Here is a 25,802-nt window from a genome sequence, read left to right as displayed (position 1 = left end):
CTAAAAGGAGAAAATAACACATGTGCCTTACATATCTGTCATCTACGAGCCACACCACATACATGAATTAACATATTGCACTTGGGGATCATCAAACTGATAATAACATGGAAAGCAGAATCACCTGGAATACAGTGTCAGGGTCCCTAGCCGATACCACTCAACAAATGGAAGTTTATTCATGAGAAAGGTAAAGGGGTACGAGACAAGCGGGATTCAATCAAACAAACAAAGAATCTATTAGAATATGATCCCTACACCAGACACAACTGAAGAGACAGAAGTTCCAAAGGTAACAATAGCTCCAAAAAATGATGTCAAGTAAACTCAAAATTCTGCAGAGCAAATTTGGGGATCAAAATGAATAGATAATAAACAGTCTCAGTGTCGAAGATAGTAGCAAGTACACCGACTATTCAATAAATTAGCCGTTTGTGAATTTAATATCACAGGAGTGGAGTATAAACAATCAACAAAGTCTAATAGAATGAAAAAAAAAGGCTTAGCATGAGAGTCAAGCAAGTACAAGCGCACACGCCACCACCAATCATGCTTTTACACAACTACAAATAGGCTTCAAACTCATATGAAATAACTCACTTCACCTTTGCAACAACAACATCATAATATACATATATACATTACCAAATGGCTGCCTCTGTTCTATATTTCCCCTTGTACCCACCACCCTCCGATCAACATCCCCACCCTTCTCCCTTCCCGGCTCCACCGCATCAGCCGTTTCAACCACCGCCTCCTTCTTCCTACATTTCGCCACCTCCTCCCCATCACCCACTTCAACCCCCGCCTCCTTCCCACTTTGTTCCTCCACCACCACCTACTCCTCATTTCCCACCGCCACCTTATCCTCGTCCCCATCACCCACCCCCTCCACCTCACGTTCTTCCACCACCACCGGGGCACCATTCAACTGTTATAGTCGTGGTTGTTGTCTCTCTTGGCGGTTTGTTTTTTCTTGCGTTCCTCGCTGCTGCTCTGTTCTGCTGTGTCAAGAAAAGAAGGAGGACTTCTCAGAAGACTGAAATCACCAAGTTTGATGAACACCTCAAAGTGGAAGAAGTCATAGTGCCAGGACCCCATGGCGAACCAACCAGAGTGGTCGTGATTGAGGAAGACATTCATTTGGAAGAGGATATTCACAAGACTGAAAAGTTCAGCAGAGCTCCTCACCTTCATTCAACCGGAGGACATGCAATTGATATATCAGAGCCAAATCATCACCTTACTGAGCACAAGTCCTAACTCAGGCGACCCGAAACAAAGAAAGATATATATCATCAGGCCTAAATGTAATCAATCATCTATTTCCACCATTTAATGAATAATGACAATTTATGTTAATCAAATCTTCATATCCAAAAGTTGATAGCACTCTGTTTTTGTGGCCTGTCAATTAAACAAACTCCATGCCACTCACACAAATAAAAAAATATTCACTGTTGTCATATGTATGAACGTGCATTACGTTATGGCTACATGGAACCACTTTACCTTCTCCGAAATGTTTACAAGAACCAGGTCAACTGTGACGGGGTACTATATAACATAGAGTATAAGAAACCTAATACAGAAAGTAACAAAAACAGTTGTTATTGCAGGAAAACTAACAAGAGAGGGGATGAAGCATTGACATAACCAAACTATTAAGGCATGTCTGATAGGACAACACTTATCATCATCAGTATAAACATAAAAGCAAAAGTTCCTACATGACCGATCCAAATGTTACAGAACCACCACAAGTACCAACTTATGTGTGACATAACTTTTATTGTACCCTCTAAAATACAGGATAACGAATCATCTGCGACATTAAGCAAACAAAAAAAAGCCCCACTTTAAGTGGGGGGAAAAGGAGGAATCATCATCATCTTCTGCTGGCTTGTCTCTGTCATATCTCGTACAAATACTTCTCAAACAGTTTCATGTGTTCAGTTTGGAGAGCAATGGCCACGGATAAGCTGCCATCATTTGTAGGACTTGGCAGCACAAACGACAAACCCTCGTATGGAATTCCACCAGGTCCCATAAATATAGGACGCCCCCAACCAAAGTCTGCATCGTAAATTGGTAATCTGACCCAGCTCGTGATTCCCAAGTTTGGACACTTGTAGGTATGCGCACCGCGGACCAGGGCTGAGAGATCAGGCTGCATCTCCAGGTAGTCGAGAGCGGACCTGAGATAGTTATCGTCCATGCGAGCCAAAACATCATGAATCAGTCCAGCAGCAAACCACGTTGGCTTTGACAGCAGATCCCCGGCAACGGCTAGTGGTGTGGCAGTGAATATGACGTTGCCAAAGTAACCAGGGGGAAGCTGCGGACGCAGTCTTGACCTTCCATCGGTAGCAATGTACAGTTTGGTCTCTTGATCGTCGGGAAGCCCGCGGGACTTACCCACAGACCTCCACACATGACCAGCCAACATCTCGTAGGAGCTGTAGCTAACAGTGTTGCCGTCCTCCTTGGCTTTAGCCTTGAGAGAAACAAGCTGGTCGCGCGATAATTTGAAGATGGAGACGGTGGTACTGTCAGGGGATGACTTGGAAGGATCGAGAGGGATCTTCATGGAGGGGGCAGGCTGGTACTCAACGTGATCGAAAGCAGGCTGAGGGGGGTCCCTGGCGCGGAGGAGAGTACGGTCAATGAAAGGGGGAATGGTAAGGTCAAGACCGCGAGCCATATCAGACCAGGTGTTGATGAAATGGAGACCGGAGAAACCGTCGGCGGCATGGTGTTGCATGCCGACACCAAGGGAAGCTCCGCCACATTTAAAATAGGTTACCTGACAAAAGGAGCCACAACTTTGGAATCAAATAGACTCTTCCATCTAATAATTGTATTGTGTGTTAATAGTATAATAATAACTATGCAGTTGTTTGTTCCCTCGCTCACTCACTACTAGTATTAAAAAAAAAAAAAAAAAAAAAAAAAAAAAAAAAAGACCTGGAGAACGAGGAGCGGGAAGGAATGAATGCCAGGGGAGTGATCAACCTCGGGGATAAGCTGGCGGAGCTCGAGGGTGGGAGCGAAGTCTCCGAAATCATCGATGACGGAGGGAGTATCGGCGACCACGAAGAGAACACCGGCGGCGTTGCAGTCGATCTCGATACGACCATCGTCGTCCCTCTTCAAGCGGCCAGCCATGGGGTAGAAAGGGACCAGGGCCTTGGCGAGGGCCTCCTTCATGACCTGAGGGTCGAAGAAATTGGAGGCGCCGGTGGGTCTGTAGAAGTAGACGCTGGGAGTGTGGAACCTGGGGATCACGAGGTCAACGTTGGAGTTCCACAGGTAAGTCGAGGGGGTCTCCGCGGCGGGCCGGACCATGGTGGAATCGCGGATGTTAATTTTCATTCTTTTCTTTTTTTGATACAAATTACAATACACACTAGTAGTAACTAGTGTTGAGAGATCTCGATTCCTATTGAATTTGGAGATCTGACAATTAAGAGGAAGAATGTTGGATATATATAAAATGGGTGGATGGCGAGACGTCGTTATCCTTCACCTACCGCGCCCGCCTACTCTCTCCTCTTTTTTCCTTTTTTCCATCTGTCCATCTGCGCTCCCACCAACTCTCTCCGTAATGCGATAATTCTCTCCTTTTTTTTTTTTTTCCATTTCTGTGTGTGTTGGGGTTGGTAAACCCCACACTTTGGATAAGTCTCCCTTCTCCTCCACCTTCTCTGTCTACAAACTATTAATATCTCCTAAGCCCGATTACATTTTGGGCCCAAAACATCTGACCCACATCTTCGAAAATTGATACAAGTTAGTCTTCTTCGAAACCAACGATACTCTCATCATTGATGTTTAGTTGTGGCGGTTCTCTGTACATTTTTAAATGATAACCGTTAACAATTTTGGGCTCAAACTGGGTTTTATCATTTACGCAAAATCAGTTCCCACTTTCGATTGGGTTCTTTTACTTCCTGGTAAAGGAATTTTTTTGGGGCGGAGTCAAGAAATAAGCCTTATCTTAAGAACATTTAACATTCTAATATTACCCAAAAATTACATTTAAAAAAAAAATAATAACAATTTTCGTGACAAAAAATAATTTAGTAAAGAAAAAGAAAATTAAAGTAATGGAGAGGAGTCTAGTCTTAACAAGGGATGGAGTGTGTGAACCAACGGAGGACTTTGACAGGAAGTTTGATGAGATTCACGGCGAAGTTAGCCAACGTAGCGAAACAGAAGCAACATGGGCACAAACAACTCAGTATCGTCCTGTCCAAACATATTATATAATTCTATCAATTTTAGTCTGAAATAACATTCCCTTATTTTTTCTTTAAAAAAAAGTAGATCTAGGGGATAATTTAGGAGAGGAACATAACCGAGAGAGAGATAGCGCGAGAGGGAATTGGATCTTCACGGTTGATGAATTTACATACACAAACATAATAATATAAAGAGAAAGAAAGAGAAAGAGAAAGAAAAAGGTAATTTAATTACCCAATGATCCAGATGACAGCACCAACAAGAGATAGAAGGAGAGCGACAAGTGCAAATGGTAGCCCCAACAAGAAACCAAGTGGCCTACATTCTCCCATTCTTCTCTTCCCTTTTTCTCTCCCAAATTTAGAAGCAGACAAGTTCTGTTACGCAGAGAATGAGAAAGAGAAACAAGAGACTAGAGGTTTTAAACTAAATCAAAATCGATTAATAGTATTATTAAGTTCCACGAGTCTGCTTAAGACTTTGTATAACCCCCGTGACCACGCGGCGAGATTGAAACTACGATATTATCCCTGCGGCTTCTGTTTCTTTACTTGGATATAGTGAAAGTCAAGGGGGCTTTTTCGGTTAGTCAAACGTTTATGGTTCAGACTACTTGTCTTTCTGTCCGTCTGGGAAGTCCGAAGCTTCCTCTCTTTTTTTCCAAAGAGCAAAAGTTGAGTCAACGATGTGCCTTTATGGAAAAATTCTACTATCTCGTCAACTTTTCAAAATACCTCATTGGCTGAGTAAATACTATCATATTTTTGTAGTATTTATAATTTGCTTCTTAGTATCTCCAATTTTTCGATTTGATTTGTTTCAAAAAATATGAGTATTTAGTTTTCTGGATATTCAAAAACTTACAGATATTTGCGAATATTTACAGATATCATCTACTTTATTCAATACAAATAAATTTGGAAAAAACTATACAAGCTTGTATTAAAAAAATATCTTTTACAGAATATAAAATAAAAAAATAAAGATTAGTGAAACTATATGTTCAATAAATTTTCAAAATTATTTTTTTAAACATAAAATTTTAGAAAATTGTGTTTATAAAGACTTTATATTCCTTTCTTAATTTAATACTTTTATAAATAAAACTAAAAAAACTATATGTTAAAATAACAATTAGATAAAATTATACATTAATTTTTATATTTAATTATATATGTACATCCATTTGTATAAAAAAGTCGTTGGGGAGCGAATATCCGACTCTAAATTTTACTATTTGTGATTTGTTTCATTTTTAATGGATATTAATTTTTAATATTTGTTTGATTCCAGAGACTTACGAATATTCAAAATTTTGGATCGAATCGAAATAAATAACGAATCAAATCAAATAACAGATAAAATGCCTAGCTTTAGTGTTGACGTAGGGTATCAACAATGCACTTTTAGTCAATCATTTTACGATAATCATTTTCATCTCACCCTTGCTTCAAATTCTATTTATATAACATTTAGGGGATGTTTGTTCATTTCTTTACAGATGATTTATTTTGATGGTCTATATCTAGTTGTTTGTCCATTCAAATGGTTTATTTAGATGAATATTTTTTAAAAATGATTTGTTCACTCATTTTTATTTTTATTTAAATGAGTTTCATAAAAACAACTAAAAGTATTTGATTTAACCTTAATGTTAAAAATAATATATTTTATTATTGTTATAAATTGCAATTTTGAGATCTTGACAAAAATGCGTGTTTTAAAAGTTTTAACAGAAAATACAACTCTATGGTTCTATCTATTTTTTGCAGTTATGAGGGACAATTTGATTTTACGGTTGACAGAAAATGTGATTTAATGAATTTTGTGGAAAAGTGCGATTTACGGTTTTAGTGGGATAATGTGATTTCTGGTTTTGGCAAAAAAATATACGGTTGTGCAATTTTGACAGAAAATAAAATTTTACGATTTTAGCAGAAATTGCGATTTTACAATCTTGATGAGAAAATATATTTTTACAGTTTGGTGGAAAATACTATTTTACAGTTTAGCGAGAAATATTGTTTTATTATTTGGTTGAAAATACGATTTTATGATTTGCCAAGAAAATACAATTTTATTGTATTAGAGGGAAACTGTGATTTTCCAGATTTGGCGAAAAAATACGGTTTTCTATTCCGACAAAAAAACATTTTATTGTGTTTTTGTTAACTCTATGCTTAAGAGAGGTTTCCGTTTTATTGCGTTTTTGTTTGTCTCTGTGTTTTCTTATTTCCAACAGAGAAATAATCCTTGGCTTTGTTTGTTCTCTTGTGTAAATTAAGTTATGGATATTTCCTCAATCTTCTTTGTCACCAGCGGGAAAATTCTACGAGAAGCCTCCAGCGTTAAAGTTGAAGTAAGCTATCTTAATCCTTTGAGAATGGTTGAGGAAGTTCAGCTTAAACTAGAGGTCCAGCGTCTATTAGGTGCATTGATATCTATTTTTCTTCTGAAGTATGAGGTAGGGAACTTATATCCTCTTGTGAGTAGATTCTGCCCTCAAGATGTTCCAGATCTATGGCGGAAGTCAGAACATAAGAGATGTGATCTTAACTAAAATTATATATTGGTTTCTGGGACTCTTTTTGTCTTATTTTTTTTCTCTTTTCTAACTGCTCTAGATCTGTATGACATGATACCAAGCCACATTGAGACAAAGCTTGGCATAGAGTATGTCAGTGATGTGTAGTACTTGTCATTCATTTTTTATTACTTATACGCCAGGTGGACCAAACAAGTTCGGATTTACTATAGTTTCCTCAAATACAAAGGGCACAATCCATGTTGATGGTGTCTTCACCATTATCTCCCTTTGACGTGGTCACTAAACTGGACAAACTCCTGATGGTATTGGACTTTAAGGTGATTATCCAGATATTGCTTCGTAGTAATATTTAGTTCACTGTTCCTGTCTTCTTGACATCTTGAAACTTGAAAGCACGTGAGGGGATGGATGCGTTTATATATTCTGCGTAACATAACTTGCAAATAAAAACAAAGAGCGTTAGACAAAAAACGGCTACTTTTCTCTCTCTGCAAAGGCGATCGTTAGGCGATATCCAGCTACAGTGCCTCCGTCAGCATCTCAGCGGCGTCTTCTCAGACGTCGGATCCTCAGCCAGGGTTCCGCTACCTCGCCGCCGTCCTTAATGAAGAAGAAAAAGCCCAAGATTCCCCCGCCGAAACCTCCATCAATATCCCCATCGAAATCTCCTCCATCGAAGACCCCTCCTAAGTCGCCTCTGATCTCTGCCGCTCAGGCAGATCCGATCGATTCCGACCTCACCAGCTCCAGGGAAGCCCCAAAGATTGTTTCTGATTCCCAATTCAGCTCTCGAGCCGATGCGGTTGCTCAACAAGCTGTGGGTGCTCCAGATCTGGCCCTTGCCCCTTCAATACCGCCACTTAGTAAGACAGTGATCGACGACAGGTCGTCGGATCCATCTTCTACCAACATCAACAACCAGTCTATGAATTTAGAGTCGATCTCTGTGGCCTCCCCACCGAGAACCTCGGTTACAGACAAGGTTGCTTTAGTTACTGTGGATGCCAGGATGATTTCTTTGAGCTCGCAGTTAGCTACAAATAAAGCTCAAGCCCCAGATGAAATGGAATGCTTTGACGCAGCGGATGCTCAGCATGTTCCGATAGACAAAAATCAGATTAACCAGCTGTTGGAATCTGATAAACTGGCTAAGACCTCGCTCTCACCGGTTGAAGCGAAGCTCACCAGCGAAGTTAACCAACCACCAAAGGACCCGTCTGACACTTGGTGTGCTCACGCAAAGGGTCTAGGAAAGCGTCTGTCGAAGAAAGACGAAGCCTTTACCCTTCCCTCAGGAGAAGCTTGCATCAAAATACCAAACTCAGTAATAGAGAAGCACAGAAAGTCGTGGGAACATTTTGTCTTGGGCCAGTTCTACTCGGACCCTCCTTCCCAAGGGACTCTGCACAACATAGTAAATGGCATATGGAGCAAGCAATATCGTGATATAGTAGTCTCGAAAATGGAAGGCTTTGCGTTCCTCTTTCGGATTCCAAATGCATCAACTAGGCATCGTGTCGTTAACCAGCGGTTGTGGCAGATTGAGGGACAAACAATGTTTGTTGATAAATGGGAACCAGGAGTAGTGCCAGTCAAACCCGAGCTTACTTCTGCTCCCATTTGGTTGGAACTCAGAAAGGTGCCGTTTCAATTCTTCAATGAAGACGGTTTGGAACGTATTGCGGGTCTGGTGGGTCACCCGAAGTACCTACATCCGATGACAAAAAACAAAACGAATCTAGAGGTGGCGAAAGTGTTCACTATCATAGACCCAAGACAACCCCTACCGGAGGCTGTAAACGTTCAATTTGACTCGGGTGAAATATGCAGGGTGCTGGTGTCTAGCCCGTGGATGCCACCGGTATGTGAGTTATGCAAAGAAATAGGTCACTCTACTAAGCGTTGTCCGACGGTCGCTAGAGTCTGTGATCACTGCAGCTCCAAATCTCATGCGTCGGCCAATTGTCCTCAGAAGCAAAAGCAGGAATCTTCTGGAAGAAAGACAAGAAGAGGCAGATCCAAAGACAAGCAGGAATGGAAAGCTGTAGAGACAACCACCGAGGTCATCAGTAATGCTGCTGCTCAAACCGCTCCTGTGCACAATGCGTTGATCAAAACGCAGTTGGTCCAAACGGTTATGCCTCAAGGTTCGAAATTAGGGACTGAAAAGGACAAGGTGCAAGGTGAATCAAGTAACACACCGAGCTACCTTAGATCTCCTCGCACTCGTAGCAGATCAGCCACTACGAGATCCTCTCAGTCTGATGCGCAACCGGATTCCTCGGATGTTGAGTCGTCTGATTCGGAGCTGGAAGAAGGGGAGTTCAGTCATGATGATTCGGGTTACCAGTTAGTGCGTAATAAGAAGAAATTCTCAGGTCTGAAAGGTAATAGGGGCAGGGGCCCCAACATATATTAATATTTATGTCGACCGACATTTTTTGCTGGAACATACGCGGTTTAAATAAATACAGTCACCGCAGCGGATTAAGAAAATGGTTTAGGAAAAACTATCCTCTTTTTGGTGGTCTACTTGAGACACACGTCAAGCAGGCTAAGATGAATAAATTCGTCTCTCAGCTTTTTCCGGGATGGTCCTCAGTTGAGAACTACGGGTTTTCCCCCCTAGGTAAAATTTGGGTCGTGTGGCACCCATCTCTTTTGGTCACTGTGATCTCTAAATCGCTCCAGATGATCTGCGTTGAAGTTATCTGGCCCTCTGACCCACAGTCCACGCTGTTCATCTCGGTAATCTACGCATCAAACGATCCGTCAGATAGGACCATACTTTGGTCCGAACTCGTAACCCTGGCTACAGCTCATGATCTCAACTCTAAACCATGGCTGGTAGTAGGTGATTTTAACCAAATTCGAGACCCATCCGAGCACTCCTTACCCCCTTCGTTAAACATGGACAAGAGGATTAGAGAATTTAACCAATGCCTTTCTGATGCGAGTTTGGAGGATCTGAATTATAGAGGAACTACGTTCACATGGTGGAACAAACGTAAGCTCTCTCCCTTGGCCAAGAAACTGGATAGGTGTCTTGTAAATGAGGAATGGTACAACACGTTCCCTTCTTCGGTGGCTTTCTTTGGCAGTCCTGAATTCTCTGATCACGCTCCCCTCATTGTCACGCTCGAGCCTACCAAGATAAGATCTAAGAAACCCTTTAAATTCTACAATTTCATATTGCAGAACGACTTCATTGCCACTGTTTGTGTTAGCTGGTTCTCTTTTAATGTTGCAGGCTCTGCGATGTTCATAGTTTCTAAGAAGCTCAAGTTGCTAAAGAATGTGATCAGGGAGTTCAGCAAGCAGAACTACTCTGGCATTGAGAAGAAAACTGCACAGGCCCTTGAGAAACTGATTCAGACACAAATTGTGATGCTGTCTTCCCCAACAACCATAAATGCTGTCGCTGAACTTGCAGCGATGCACGACTGGGAAGAATTGTCCACAGCTGAGGCAGCGTTTTTCTTTCAAAGTTCCAGCATTAATTGGCTTGCCTTAGGGGATGGTAACTCCACACTTTTCCACAAATATGCAGCATCAAGACAAGCTTGGAATCACATTCACTTCCTATTCTCTGAGTCTGGTGATCGCATAGACTCGCAAGCAGGAATCCAACAGTTGTGTATTGATTACTTCTCGGAGCTATTCGGTAGTCCGGTTTCTCAGCATATGTTTGTTCAGAGTGATTTGGACCTCCTCTTCGATTTTAAATGCTCTGAGGCTCAGGCTGCGGGATTTGATAAGAACTTCTCGCCGGAGGAAATAAAGGAAGCTTTCTTCTCCTTGCCCAAAAACAAATCAGGGGGTCCTGATGGCTACTCAGCTGAGTTTTACACGGCAACCTGGTCGGTTATTGGTTTCGAAGTAACTGCTGCCATCATGGAATTCTTCAGGACGGGGAAGCTGCTCAAACAATGGAACTCAGCGAACCTGGTTTTAATACCTAAAAAGACGAATGCTTCCCTGCCATCTGACTTTAGACCCATTTCGTGCCTCAACACTGTGTACAAAGTCATCTCAAGGTTGCTGGCCTCGCGGCTTAAAGAGATACTACCTCTCATGATTTCTAAAGCACAATCGGCTTTCCTGCCTGGCCGGCTCCTAGCAGAAAATGTACTTCTGGCAACTGATATCGTTAATGGCTACAACTCACAGTCTCTTTCTCCAAGGGGCATGCTGAAGGTAGATCTAAGGAAAGCTTTTGATTGTGTTCGATGGGATTTCATTCTCTCATCCCTTCGTGCGCTGGCGATTCCGGACAGATACATTGGACTTATTAAGGAATGTCTTTCGACAGCTACCTTCTCTGTATCAGTAAATGGAGTTTCACGAGGGGTTTTTAAGAGTACCAAGGGGATTCGTCAGGGGGATCCTTTATCCCCTTATTTGTTTGTGCTGGCTATGGAGTGTCTCTCACGTCTGCTACTATCTCGCTATGAATCTGGCTGTATCGGCTATCACCCTAGAACGGAGGAGATAAAACTCTCCCATCTCATGTTCGCCGATGATGTTATGGTGTTTTTCGACGGGACTAGCAACAGCCTCCATGGGATCTCTGAATGCCTTGACAACTTTGCCTCCTGGTCGGGCCACCATATGAACACCACTAAAACAGAGTTATTCACCTCGGGACTGGAACAAAGTGAAACCGCTGCTATAACTAGCTATGGTTTTCCTTCTGGTCACCTCCCCATTAGGTATCTCGGGTTTCCATTGATGAGCAGAAAGTTGAAGGTCTCTGAGTATGCTCCTTTAATGAATAAGATCAATTCGTGCCTCCACTCATGGTCAGCAAAGATGCTATCTTTCGCAGGTAGACTGCAGCTATTGAAGACGATTATCTTTGGCACAGTCAATTTTTGGACTTCAGCATTCATTCTACCAAAGACCTGTATAATGAACATAGAATCTCTCTGCTCTCGCTTCTTGTGGTCTGGTAGCAACGAGCGGAGAGGCATAGCTAAGGTAGCTTGGACTACGGTCTGCCTGCCAAAAAATGAAGGGGGTCTCGGGCTACGTAGCTTCTCGTCCTGGAACAGGGTGTTGTGCTTGAAATTCATTTGGTTACTTCTGTCAAAGGCTCCTTCGCTCTGGGTGGACTGGCACTGGAACATACACCTGAACGGGCAATCTTTTTGGTCAATCAACGCATCAACAACTGACTCGTGGGCCTGGAGGAAACTGCTAGATTTGCGGCCGTTGGCGATCCAGTTCTGTCGAACAAAGCTAGGAAATGGAAATTCTACCAATTTCTGGTTCGACCCATGGACGCCTCTTGGACAGTTAATTACATACACCGGACAGTCAGGTCCAAGAGCACTAAGAGTCAGAATGAACGCGGCGGTAGTTGATGCAACTGCTGGATCGGTTTGGACTCTTCCTCATCCTAGATCGCAGAGGGAAGTGAATTTACATGCCTATCTCTCTACTATAAATCTCCCCTTATCTGCTGATGTTGATGACATATATGAATGGATTGCTGGTGACTCCCCTTTACGTGTTTTCAGGTCCTCCACAACATGGGAAGTGCTAAGGCCGAGACAAGCGATAAAACCATGGGTGGACGTGGTCTGGTTCAAAGGCGCCATACCGAAGCTGAGCTTCACCATGTGGACTGAAAATTATGATAGACTACCGACGAGGGCAAGACTGGCAGCGTGGGGAATGGCGATCTCGCCTCTATGCCCTTTTTGCTCCAATTATGAAGAATCAAGAGATCATCTGTTTCTAGGCTGCGAGTACAGCAAGGAAGTGTGGGGAGGGGTGTTCGCAAGATGCCATCCACCGTCACATACGTTTACCAACTGGGCAGAGCTGTTATCTTGGATTAGAGGTGCGCCACCAAAGCTCATTCTCCTTAGGAAACTGGCGACTCAATCCACTGTCTATCACTTATGGAAACAGAGAAATAATCTGATCCATAACCAGACATCTGTCCCTGCTGCAACTGTCTTCCATGCTATTGACAAAGAGATTCGCAACATCATCTCAGCAAGGAGACACATAAAGCACTTCGACACACTCATGATTTTATGGTTGAGATAAGACAGATCTCTTGTTGTTTGAACTTGTGTCCTATCTTGTTTTTTATTTCTTTTTGCCAAGATGACACAAACATAAGATTCTACTTTGTATTATCTTTCTTTCATATATGATATTTACAGTTTAGCAAAAAAACATAACTTGCAAATAGGCTTTTTGGTATTAGTCTCAGAGATTTGGGGTTTCCCTATATGTACTTGTCCTCCTTTGCAGGTTGTTATAGCAGACGAATCACATTTTCTTAAAAACACTCAAGCGAAGATGACAACTGCTTCCCTTCTCGGGCAAAGGTATATCATCCCCTCATCGCTTTGTCTACCAAGCCTACTTTTAGGTTATCAGCTGACCGATAAAAATCAGTTTTTTTGGTGCAATTGTGAAACTTTTGTTACATTGTTAAATGAGTAATATTCTCATTGTGTAGTTTTGACAGAAAATGAAATTTTACGATTTTAACAGAAAATGCGATTTTACAATTTTGATGGGACAATTTTGTAACATCCCGAGTTGTGATATGTGAAAAGGCTTAAGAGAATTGATTTGGCTACCTATGTCACCAAAGTTGACTTACCTTTTCCGTCACACATCCGTTTGGAACTCCAGAGTTAAGCGTGCTTGAGCTGGAGTAGTGAAAGGATGGGTGACCTATCGGGAAGTGATTCGCGATACCGTGTGAGTGAGATCAAAGCACATGGAAAGGTCGGGTGGTGATTGCAGGGTCAGTAAACAATGATTTCGAGCCTTGGAAAATTAACGGACTGACCGTCGGATGGGATGGGGCCCATGGGCCGAGAGAGCGGGTGTGGGTGGCCCATTAGCCGTGGACGGGTCGGGGCGTTATAAGTGGTATCAGAGCCATGTTAGCCATCTCAGTTCTGACCTGAGAGGCGTCTTGAGACCTGGACCGCAACGAGGACGTTGCGTTCTTTGAGAGGAGGTGAATTGTAACATCCCGAGTTGTGATATGAGAAAAGGCTTAAGAGAATTGATTTGGCTACCTATGTCACCAAAGTTGACTTACCTTTTCCGTCACACATCCGTTTAGAACTCCAGAGTTAAGCGTGCTTGAGCTGGAGTAGTGAAAGGATGGGTGACCTATCGGGAAGTGATTCGCGATACCGTGTGAGTGAGATCAAAGCACGGGGAAAGGTCGGGTGCTGATTGCAGGGTCAGTAAACAATGATTTCGAGCCTTGGAAAATTAACGGACCGACCGTCGGATGGGATGGGGCCCATGGGCCGAGAGAGCGGGTGTGGGTGGCCCATTAGCCGTGGACGGGTCGGGGCGTTATAAATTTATTTTTACAGTTTGGTGGAAAATACTATTTTACTGTTTAGCGAGAAATATTGTATTATTATTTGGTGGAAAATACAGTTTTACGATTTGCCAAGAAAATACAATTTTATTGTATTAGAGAGAAACTGTGATTTTTCAGCTATGGCGGGAAAATACGATTTTGCATTCTGACAAAAAAATGATCTGCCAGTAAGGCGAGAAAATGCGACTTCATGATTTTGGCGAGAAAATACAGTTTTACGGTATTGGCAAAAAAATCGATTTTGCAATTTAGCGGAAAGTTTTATTTTAAATTTTAGAGAAAAAATATTTAAAGTTTTGGTGAAAACATATATTTTACGGATTTGGAATGAAATGTGATAGTATGAGAATACGATTTTACTGTTTTAGCGAAAAGTTTGATTGTGGAATTTTGGAGAGAAAAATGTAATTTTTAAGATTTGGCGAAAAAATGTAATCTTATGTTTTTACCGGAAAATATTATTTCAAGGCTTTGGTGAGAAAATATATTTTACATTTTTGTTGGAAAGTTTGAATCTAAATGCTTTATCTGAAAATTGTAATATTTTATTTGTTATTTTAAACAAAACATCTTCATTGATGCACCAACTAGATATATTTGAATGAACCATTCTAGATGAATTTCATTTTAGTTTAATTTTTAAAAATTTATGTGGATGAATCATTTGGATGCTGTTCATTATAACAAAAAAAACATTAATTATTTTAAAAAACCCTATAATTATACTTTGGCTGTAATTGGCTTTGAATTTTAGGAATAATATGAATGAGATGAATTCAGAAACATGAAATACAAACCAATATAATAATGACTGTTAAAATAAAATTAATGACATTATATTTATTTACGTAAATGAGTTGTATTGTTTTTTTTTTTTTGCAGGAATGCAGTGGTATGTAGTAGAATGAGAAAAGCTAAACAAAATAAAAGTTTTTTATTGATATAAAACTCTTATTTTATTTTCTTATTCTACCATTCTTTTTATTCTCTATTTTTTTTTCTGAATCATTTTAACTTCGTTCTATATCTTTCTGCTTATTCCATTAGAATTAGTAGAATACATCTTATTTATCATTTAAAAAAGAATAAAGATGAATATACAAAAATATAAAATTATTTTTGAAAATAAAATGCAAATACTCTTTATATTGTGATTTTATGTTTTTTTTTTAAATGACAATGCAAAATTAAGATAAGATGGGCTCAAAGCCCGTAGAAAATCCAAAGTAGGAAAGAGGAGAGAGAGAGAGAGTATAAATAACTAAGATCATCTCCAATGTATTTTACTATTTTCACTTCTAAAATAGAAGAACTCTATAATAGAAGTGAGATATGCTTCAATGTATTTCTCTAAAATAACAATTTCTAAATGTAGAGTAAAAAATTGAGGAATACTATTTATTCCTCTATAAATAGAGGAGAAAATAGAGATCTCTATTATAGAGGAAGAAATAGAGGTGGATTAGAGCAATTTCACCTCTAAATACTATTATAAAGGTGGATATAACAATGGGTTCGAGATGCTCAAGTGTATGAATGGAAGAACTTAACAAAGACAGATCTCCTGCTGCTGCTTTTTGTATAAAAAAGTTTGCCATTCATAATTTTCTGCAGGGGAAAGGTAACAAGCAGAAAAACTACCTAATGATATCATTTTTTTTGTTTATTTCTGCTAAAAAGCCGATCTCATTCACTATTTTCTGTCCACGCAGCAATTGGAGCTCTTCATGCATTTTTTTCTCTTTTTTTGTAAACAATAAATAAATTAACTAATTTAAATTAAAATGAAATTATTATTTTTTTTGTCAAAAACCAACGTGTATTCTTCTCTTCCTTTTTGTCAAAGTCATTGAACTAATCTCCTTCTTCCTCTATTCATAAAACTTTACATTTTAGTTATATTCATGTAATATATAATAGTAATTGTAAAATATAGTAATTTTAACTAAATTTTTATCTATGGTATATTTTCTAATTTTTATCTATAACATATGAATGTATATATATATATATATATATATATGTATTAATTGCCAGAGTTGATAATTTTATAATTTTTTTAATCTACACTATAAATATAACATTTTGATTCATAAATATAAAAATTAAAGAGTATATATATATATATATATATATATTTTGATTTTTTTGTTTTAGTGTAACAAAATTTAAATAATGTTAAAGTATACTTATAAATATTATTAAATACTGTTTTGGGAAATTGCCAAAAATACCATTTTCAAAGTACCACTTTTCATGTTTACTCTAACCACCTTTACCCTCATCTTTAATGAATGGTAAAAGATATTTATAACATTTTGATTACCTTTGACAAAAAAAAAACATATTATTAACTAATCTAAACTTAAAACATCAACTCTAAACCCTAAATTATCAACTCTAAACTCTAAACCATGAAACATCAACTCTAAACCCTAAACCCCGAAACATCAACTATAAACCCTAAACCCTAAAACTTCAAATCTAAACCCTAAAACATCAACTCTAAACCCTAAACGTAAACCCTAAACCCTAAACCCTAAATCTAAACTTAAAAAATCAACTTTAAACCCTAAATCATCAACTCAAAACACCAAACCATGAAACATCAACTCTAAACCCTAAACTCTGAAACATCAATCCTAAACCCTAAACCCTAAACTTTCAAATCAAAACCCTAAAACATCAACTCTAAACCTAAACGTAAACCCTAAACCCTAAACCTTATATTTTTCTGAAATTCGAACCCTAAACCCTAAACCTTCAAATCTAAACCCTAAAACATCAACTCTAAACCCTAAACCCTTAATCTCCAAATCTAAACCGTAAAACATCAACTCTAGGGTTTTAGGGTTTAGGATTTAGGGTTTAGAGTTGAAGGTTTAGGATTTAGGGTTTAGAGTAGATGTTTTAGGGTTTAGGGTTAATTTTTAGGGTTTAGGGTTTAGAGTTTACTTTTTAGGGTTTAGGGTTTAGTGTTGATAGTTTAGGGTTTAGTGTTGATGGTTTAGGGTTTAGAGTTGAAGTTTAGGGTTTAGGGTTTAGAGTTGATGTTTTAGGGTTTAAAGTTGAAGGTTTAGGGTTTAGGGTTTAGAGTTGATGTTTTAGGGTTTTGAGTTGAAGGTTTAGGGTTTAGGGTTTTGAGTTGATGTTTCGGGGTTTAGAGATTAGAGTTGATGTTTCAGGGTTTAAGGTTTATTTCGAAAAAGAATAGGGTTTAGGATTGATGGTTTAGGGTTTAGGGTTCGTATTTCAAAAAAAAAAGGGTTTAGGATTGATAGTTTAGGATTTAGAGTTGAGTTTTAGGGTTTAGGGTTTGAATTTCGAAATAGTATAATTCAGAAAAAAATTAAAAAATTATTTTTTATTTTTTTAGATATTTATTTAAATATTTATTTATTATATATATAAAGAACATAGGCATAAGAGTCTTTTGCCACTTAATGAATAATGTATTTTTGAAAATATCCCTTTAGTGGTGGTATAAATGAAAAGTTGTAGCATGAAAGTGGTAAACATGTAATTTCTCCTATTGTTTTAAGAAATATTATGTATAAATTAATATGATTTTGTATGTTAAAATTTAAATATTTATGGGGTTTTTAATCTATAATATATACCTGTAAATTAATAGTGCAATAATTTTTATATATATACATATAGTTATAAATTTTATCTTTTCATATATGATTTGTTTTTTAATCCAGTCTTACCGTTCACAATCATATTAAATCATTTGATCTTGTTGATTTGTATTTGTGTGCTTGATCTATGAGTTGTACTTGTCCTGCTCCATGATTCGTTTGATCTGCTTTGCTTGATTGGGATCTCTGTATATCTCCGGACCGCAGCCATATCGATACAAAACATTGTCTGGAAAAGAGCCACCACTGATTCAGACGGATCTGGAAAAGCATGAAGAGGAGGAAGCAATCATTGGCCGAGGTACTATTTAATTATTATTGATATAATATATATCCTGGGATCTGATTCTGATGCAATGAAATTGGATTATTCACATTTACAAAACTGACACGACGAGTCTTCCTTTTTTTTGTGTGTGTTTGATCAAACTAGAATGGAAATTGGTACCCCACAATGTGGTAGAGGTGATCCTGGAGTGTGTGCCCGTGAAGCCTCTGCTGAGATTCAGATCTGTATCGAAGAAGTGGAAATTGACAATCGATTCCCCAGGTTTCAAGGAGCGACAATTAATCCGTCGCAGGCAATTACGTGGTCCCGATATCCTTATCATGCGTCTCTCCTATGATGAACATGTGGAACACGAAGGTCGTGGTCGAAAAGTTGTGTTAAGTGTTGCATCAAGAAGAAGAATAGGTTGGAAGGTCAGTTTCACGTGCGGCCGGCATCTTCTGCTCTGGTAGTTGTGACGGTCTAGTATGCGTCTACTGTCTCTACACAGACAGTATAGTGGGCAATCCCACCACTGGATGGCATCCGAGTTTTCCTCTTTCCATGGCCTAGCCTTGGATTCGGTTGAGATAAATTAAGTGGCACTTTCAAGCCTGTTTGGTTGTATAATTCATCCGGGTTTGTACTAGGAGCAGACAAGGCTGTTGTTACCTATTGTGAATTTTTCGATTTTAGCACCAACGTTGTCCCTGCTTCTCCTTATCCCATCAATGCTTACCATAAACCCGTCCATTTAGATTGTTCCCTTTATTGGTCAACTGAGTGTGAACCACCCTTGGTACACCTGACCCTCGCCACATCACCATGTGCATCCTCCATAACCGCTTGTGCTTGTCTGAGAAAAAAGAGCTCACCCAAGTAATATGGTCGTTCGATTCTTCCGACAAGACATGGAACACATTGTGTTCGTTTGATCTCAACCCAACTGGCGACTTCGCCGCCCTGTTACCAATAGCAATTCTGGACAAGGGTCAGTTATTGCTTCAAGGTCGTGGTTCCATGGACCCACTGGTCATACATGATCTCCATTACAGATCTTATGATTTACTCTGGAGACCTAAAAGACCTTCTGTTTTTTTTTATTATTTCGAGAGTTTATTCTCTGCTTTCTCAAACTAAACACACTCTTCTTCAATTTCAGCGAATCTCTCATCTTCCTGTATTTTCCTATTTTATATATATATATATATATATATATATATATCTTGTAAGAAGTTACCCGAACATTTAAATATGAAACACACTATTGCAGTTTCACTCCCATTTTATGGCTTTCATATAATGTTGTACCGTTGTTATTAATATGAAACACACTCTTGCAGTTTCACTCACATTTTTATGCCTATTATATAATGCTGTAAAATTGTTATACTCATCAATCAACAATTCAGGAGAGGGACTTGTTCTTGTTAATGAAAGAATCAACCACAATCTCACTCACACCCTAGAAACTCTACACACCTTAGACCACCTGCAAAGTGATATCTTTTATATTACTCGCTTAACTGCTTTCTATCCAGCTATGATTTGTTACAATTCAGTCCAAGACTAGGTATATAGTTGACCTACCTACAACCACATCTCCTGTCTTGCCTTCTTAGACTAATGACAGAAGCTTTTGGTGTTAACAAATTCACAATGGAAGCAAGCGAAAGACATGTATTACTACCAAATAAAATATATCATGTCTTTTTCTTGTATATGTAGAAACGTTTCATACAAGCAGTAACTTCTTTTTTTTTGTCAATTGCCAATCTACGCTAGATCAAGTGGTGGTCAGACGAGCTGATTCTCCGAGGAGCACCTCCGTCTGGTCGGGTCTGATCTATATGAGAAAAAATATAGCCTCTAGTCCTAGCTTCTTTTGCTAATGCGTCTGCCCGATCATTCATACACCAAGGAATATGAGACATGCTCACATCCTCGAAATCCTCCTGTAATCTCTGGAACACCTCGATCTATGTCACGAATGTTGGCCAATCCACCGGGTTTGTAGTCATGTCTATTAGGTCTGAGCAGTCCGTCTCAAATCGTATCGATGTCATTCTCATGTCTCTCATACATGAGGCTGCCCAAAGTAAACCTTCCATTTCAGCATGCAAAGCTGAGAGGCTCCTGTTACACGCACGTAATCCAAAAAAGTCAGAACCCATTTGGTCCTTAAGACTCCACCCTAAGCCACTAACACTGCCATTATCGATCCATGACAGGTAAGGATTCAGGGTATCCAATGGGGCACTGTCTCGACCTCTGTAGTAGGAGGATCGTCATGATCCTCGTTTGCTTCCTCCTTTTCGTTAGCCTTCCTCCAACATTCTGCCTCAAGTGACGCGTGTTGGAGAGTGTCAATCGGGGATACGACTTTCCCATTAAAGAGTTTGTCGTTCCTTGCCTTCCAAATGTACCAACAGATCCATGGGAAGGTATCGAATTGTGGTCTCAGTGGAGCCACCTCTTTTCTTTTCCAAAACAGAAAGTTCATGTTTTGGTATATAGTTGTACTCGAGAAGTAACCCGGAAGGGACGAATAGTCCGATAAAGCCCAAACCTGCAGGGCTGGGGGGCTTTCGAAAAGAAGATGATTAATCGACTCCACTCGGCTAGCACATCTAGGACAACTCCTATCGGTGCTCATGTGTCTATAAGTGAGCCTCTCTGCCATCGCCACACAACCCGAGATAGCCTGCCACAAGAAATGTTTCATCTTACTCGGGGCCTTTATCTTCCACACATGGCTCTGTAGGCTCGTGATACTCGGTTTTAGAACCTTTTCATTTGTAAGTCTCGGCTTGGTCGATCGAAGTAGGTCATAACCGGTTTTAACTGAATACACTCCTGATTTTGTGTGGTTCCAAACATATCCATCTGGAGCAAGAGAGCGAGAAGGTTTTAGCCCAAGTATCAAAGGGATATCATCTGGGTGAAAGAATTCCCGTAAGAGTTGTATATCCCACTCCTTGGTATCATTCCTAATAAAAGACTGAACAAGAAGTTGGGGTAGTCTATAATTAATGTGGTCGGCAGGTCTAGGTGGTCGAGCCACTGAGTCTGGAACCCGATATGAGTAGAGGTTTTGCTGCCATGATACTACGCCATCCATATGATGGTGAGTATGTTCGTCGATCTTCCAATGGAGAGGTGTGATTGTAGTACCTTCCTTTTAAAACACGTGCCAATAAGGAGTTTGGGTAATGAATTAGTCTCCACAACTGTTTTGCAAGAAGCGCTATATTGAAGTCATGAAGATCTCAAAAACCTAGTCCCCCCGAATCCTTGGGGGTACAGATCTCGTCCCATGCTATCCAATGTAAACCTCTGCTGTTCTATTTTGAGCTCCACCAAAAATTAGAAGTTGTGCTCCTTAGTTTATCGGTAATGCCTTGTGGAAGCAAGTAACACGACATCACAAATGTCGAAACTGCTTGAGCCACATATTTAACTTGAACTTCTTTTCCTCCTTTGGAGAGGAGTCTCGATGACCAAGTGTTGACTCGCCCATTGAGCCGATCTTGTACAAAGGAAAATACTTTCATTTTCCAGCCACATATTTGTTCAGGTAATCCAAGGTACATCCCCATGCCTCCTTCAGAAGAAAAGCCTAGAACATCTTTTATATCTTGCTTCAGAGAACACTCCACTCGGTTTCCAAAAAAGATCGAGGATTTAGACGCATTTAGTCTTTGTCCTGATGCCTTCCCATATATATCTAGAATGTCCATGATCTCCTTGCATTGGCTTAATTCCGCCTTACAGAAGAAAAGACTGTCATCTGCGAAAAGAAGGTGAGAGATCCTTGGGCTCGCCCTAGCAACACGGAGGCCTACAATCTTCTTTTTCGCTTCCGCTCAGAGCGAGATCAACGCCTCCGTACACATGATGAACAAAAAGGGGGAAAGGGGGTCTTCTTGTCTCAAACCTCTCCTTGGTAAGATTCGCCCTCTTGGTTGCCCATTGACTAAAACTTGATATGTGACCGACGTGACACAACACATAATGAGGTCAACCAGTCTTTCATCAAAGTCCATCTTCAACATCAAAGCTGCTATGAAACTCCACTCCATTATGTCATAAGCTTTGCTCATATCTGTTTTAATAGCCATAAAATCTTCTCTACATCTATGGTTCGTCCGTAGGGCGTGAAAATTTTCTTGTGATATCAGAATGTTATCAGTAATCAATCGTTTTGCCACAAAGATAGATTGTGTCTCAGAGATCAAGCGCGGGATAACCCTCTTAAGTCTCTTGCATAAAAGCTTAGATATAATGTTGTAACTAACATTACAAAGACTAATAGGTCTGAACTCAGTCATGTCTCGAGGTTTCTTCTTTTTCAGGATGAGGCAGATATTCGTCTGGTTCAAAAGTGGGTCGAACCTGCCCGTCACGAAGAAGTCTTGCCCAAGTCTAATAATGTCTTGACGCATCTCACGCCAAAATTTCTGAAACAATTCACTAGTCATGCCATCCGGTCCGGGTGCTTTATATGGGTTGATGTCAAAGAAAGCTCTTTTAATTTCCTTTTCCGACGGTTCCTCTAAAAGTAACCTATTGTCAGTATGGGACACCTTTTCCGTAATGAAAAGGAGGGAGGCATCTAGCTTTGTCGGCGAAGAGGTAGAGAAAAGGTCTCGAAAGTATTGAACAGCCACGTTCTCCACCTCGATTTCACTCTCTACCAACTTCCCATGCTTGTCTTTGATGCTAATGATCTGATTTTGGGCTCTTCGTTGTTTTGTAATACCATGATGAAATTTTGTGTTTCTGTCCCCATCTCTGTGCCACTGGTCCCTACTTTTTTGTTCCTAAAAGGTATTTTCTTCTCGAAATGCCAAAATCAGCTGTCTTCTCAAATCCTCCAGTTCTTCTGTTGTAGAGTTTTCATTTTCTAGTGCCAAGCCTATCTTATCTTTTAACTCTTTAATCAGTATAGCGGAATTTGTTGGATTTTGTTTCTTCCAGGAAATTATTCTATTTCGACATGAGGTAACCTTTTGATGAAAATTCCGCATTGGAATTTCATCAAAATGTCCCCATCCCGAGATTACTGTTTCCTTGAATCCTGGTTTTCCTATCCATCTCTTATCAAATCTGGAATTCTTTCTTGTCTTCCTAACACTGGATTGGATCCGTGCTAGGACCGGTTTGTGGTCCGAGCCCCATAGTTGCAAAAATTCTACCACTGAATGGGTAAATAAAGTGTGCCACTCTTCATTTGCCACTGCTCTGTATAGTTTGCATTTAACTTTTCTTGAACGTATTTTTCCCACCCACGAGAATGAATTTCCTTTATAAGAGAAGTCAAGCATTCCACAATTTTCTAACATGATTCGGAAAGGGAAGAATGAGCTCTCTAAACGACGCCTTCCTCCCCTCTTCTTATGGTTTCCAGTGATCTCATTGAAATCTCCAATCATGAACCATGCTTCGCCTCGGTTTGTACTCATGCGTGACAATCGTTCCCAAACCATGTCTCGATGTCTAACAATAGGGTCACCGTACACAAAAGTCATAAAAATCGCATGTCCTTCGAGTCTAGTTTCAATATCAATCATGTGCGCATCTACATACAAGATAGTAACTGAAGGATCATCCATATAAAAAAGTGATAGGCCACCACTCCGTCCACGAGGCTCAACAGTATAAACTTGATCATAACCGTAAGAGACTTGCAAATTTTGCAGAACATGACGATTGTTTTTTGTGTCTGATAAAAATAGAAATTTGGGTAGGAAACAGTGATATGATTCATCAAGATGTTTCTTTGTCAGATCAGCTCCTACTCCTTGATAGTTCCATGCCACCGCATTCATCTTATAAAATTAGTGACTTTAGAAGTATATAGGTATACTGGATAAATCAACACCAGTTAAAACCAATGTAATCAACCAGAACCAACTGCTTGTCGATATGCTTCGACCTCAGGACTTTTGGAACTTTTGTGGTTTATAAGTTTCCACTGTGCTGATTACGCCGGAGAAGTGGAATGCAGGCCAAGAGGTTGATGCAAGCACCGCTTCTTTGATTTCTAGAAATAGTTCGAGATGGTATCCACCTTTTGAAAACTTGGCAATCAGCTTTGATTCAACTTTAACTTCACGTCTTCTTTTGAGTTGCAGATCTCCGTGAGCTCTAATGAGAAGCCTTTGATAGAATTTGAGAGCCAAGCACCCACGCTTAATACTTACCAAACTCTATTTTGCTTTAAGCCAAGATTTATTAGGAATGAGATTATGTCTTGACTTTTCTTCTAGTAATGCCGTTTAGTTGCATTCTCAATATTTTCGCAAAATGACTTGGGATAGAAGTCCAAACAAAGAGAGTTGGGATAAATAAACCGTTGACAAAAGGGTTAGCATAAATGCTAGATTTTTTTTTCTTCCAAACACCAGAAGAATTGGAATTCAAGATAGGAGGCGGATGACAGCAGTGATTCTCTTGGTTTCTAGAAATAGATGTATGTTGGACTCATCAACACCAGAAAACTCTAATGTGATGAACCAAAACAAACTACTTTGAAAGTGTGATTATATAATCCTCTGTAAGAGTAAGTGAAGAGCAAGTGCCAGCTGCAGCTCCGGCTAAAACCAATGCCAAACGTCGCAGTAAGAGGTCTTCGAGTTCTTCAAAAATCAAGGTTTCTATTCTAGCAGGTAAAAGCTTTCTCTCTTGAATCTGCTACCAAACCCTCTTCAAGCTTTACATCATCAAGGTTTCCAAAATCAAGTATGTGAATGAGGGAGGGAGGAGCTTGTGTAGATGGAGAGCAGTGGCAACTCAAGACAAGCGAAAGAGCCTTCCTCTTTGACACAAAAACTCAGCTTCCGGAAAGGTTGAGACTGAAGTTGTTCGCCAATTACTCCCTTAGAACTTGCTTGTTTGATAAGGAACCAAGAGTTTCTAAAGCACGTTGAGAGAAACCACCGTCCTTGTTAAGAGACGCAGAGATATTGAGACGGAGGAGCAAAGCAACAGCGTTACGTGACGGCGGAGGAGAGAATCGCAGAGAAGATGTAGTAGAGGTAAGCCAGAGAGGAGAAAACCCAATCACAGAACATCTTAAGGGTTTCAGAGCACTCCAAATTTTGAAAATAAAACTCTAGATCTATCACCATTAGAGAAACTGAGAGAGCAAAACGGTCATCATAGGAGAATAGAAACCCTTGGGAGGTTTCTGAAACTCCAAGAAAAAGAACTCGTCGGAAAGTTTCGCGGCGGCGCTCTGTTCCAGGCACGGCGGAAGGAGCCGAGCTATACGGAGGAGGTGAGCTTCAGGCACCAGAAAGCAGGAGTGTTGGGGTACGTGTCCGAGAGCATACTCTCTCACCTCTCTCTACATGTCGTACGTATACATCTCGAATGTCTTCATACAAGCAGTAACTTGAAAATAAAAAGTTTCTGGATTTCACATATGAATCCAATAACATTTTCTTATTTTGAACATCTCAGCTCCATGTACAATTGCCCACAACTTCAAATCTCGACTTTGTTCTTTCACGATCAACCTAATCTCGTGTTCAAACCGAGTTGAAAATCTGAAACCTTCATAAAGTTGCATGACTGCATCGGTAGATGGAGACGAAGGGCCAAACACTTCAGTGGAAGAGACTCTACATATTCTTCCTTCCGGGAGAGTACTCACATGAGTAACGGTAGGCTGTTTCCACTACTTCATCGATCAAACTGTGATCTTGAGACGGTGGG

The 25,802-nt window shown here is 39.9% G+C and overlaps 4 protein-coding genes and 1 pseudogene across 4 annotated transcripts; 3 read left to right on the top strand and 2 right to left on the bottom strand.

The window, feature by feature from the left end:
* The first annotated feature begins 567 nt into the window (after positions 1-567).
* LOC106380694 (protein TRACHEARY ELEMENT DIFFERENTIATION-RELATED 7) lies at positions 568-1,367 on the top strand. The gene has a single exon (XM_013820511.3). The coding sequence runs from the start codon at positions 649-651 to the stop codon at positions 1,261-1,263; it is 615 nt and encodes a 204-aa protein (XP_013675965.1). The 5' UTR covers positions 568-648; the 3' UTR covers positions 1,264-1,367.
* Positions 1,368-1,679: 312 nt separating this feature from the next.
* LOC106380692 (shikimate O-hydroxycinnamoyltransferase) lies at positions 1,680-3,848 on the bottom strand. Its single transcript, XM_048763817.1, has 2 exons — positions 2,968-3,848; positions 1,680-2,806 (listed from the first exon to the last, which is right to left on the bottom strand). Exons 1-2 carry the CDS (start codon positions 3,373-3,375, stop codon positions 1,913-1,915), a joined length of 1,302 nt encoding a protein of 433 aa, XP_048619774.1. The 5' UTR covers positions 3,376-3,848; the 3' UTR covers positions 1,680-1,912.
* Positions 3,849-3,989: 141 nt separating this feature from the next.
* LOC106380691 (signaling peptide TAXIMIN 2-like) lies at positions 3,990-4,701 on the bottom strand. The gene is made up of 2 exons (XM_013820508.3): positions 4,480-4,701; positions 3,990-4,251 (listed from the first exon to the last, which is right to left on the bottom strand). The coding sequence occupies exons 1-2, from the start codon at positions 4,575-4,577 to the stop codon at positions 4,128-4,130; spliced, it is 222 nt and encodes a 73-aa protein (XP_013675962.1). The 5' UTR covers positions 4,578-4,701; the 3' UTR covers positions 3,990-4,127.
* Positions 4,702-7,397: 2,696 nt separating this feature from the next.
* Positions 7,398-12,853, top strand: LOC125589908. The gene is made up of 2 exons (XM_048762586.1): positions 7,398-9,180; positions 9,423-12,853. Exons 1-2 carry the CDS (start codon positions 7,398-7,400, stop codon positions 12,851-12,853), a joined length of 5,214 nt encoding a protein of 1,737 aa, XP_048618543.1.
* Positions 12,854-15,677: 2,824 nt separating this feature from the next.
* LOC111207789 lies at positions 15,678-19,364 on the top strand (annotated as a pseudogene).
* The last annotated feature ends 6,438 nt before the right edge of the window (positions 19,365-25,802 follow it).

The sequence above is a fragment of the Brassica napus genome, chromosome C7, assembly GCF_020379485.1.
Source record: "Brassica napus cultivar Da-Ae chromosome C7, Da-Ae, whole genome shotgun sequence".
Lineage (NCBI taxonomy): Eukaryota > Viridiplantae > Streptophyta > Magnoliopsida > Brassicales > Brassicaceae > Brassica > Brassica napus.
Note: the sequence above shows the minus strand (reverse complement) of the source record. Positions and strands in the feature narration are given on the sequence as shown.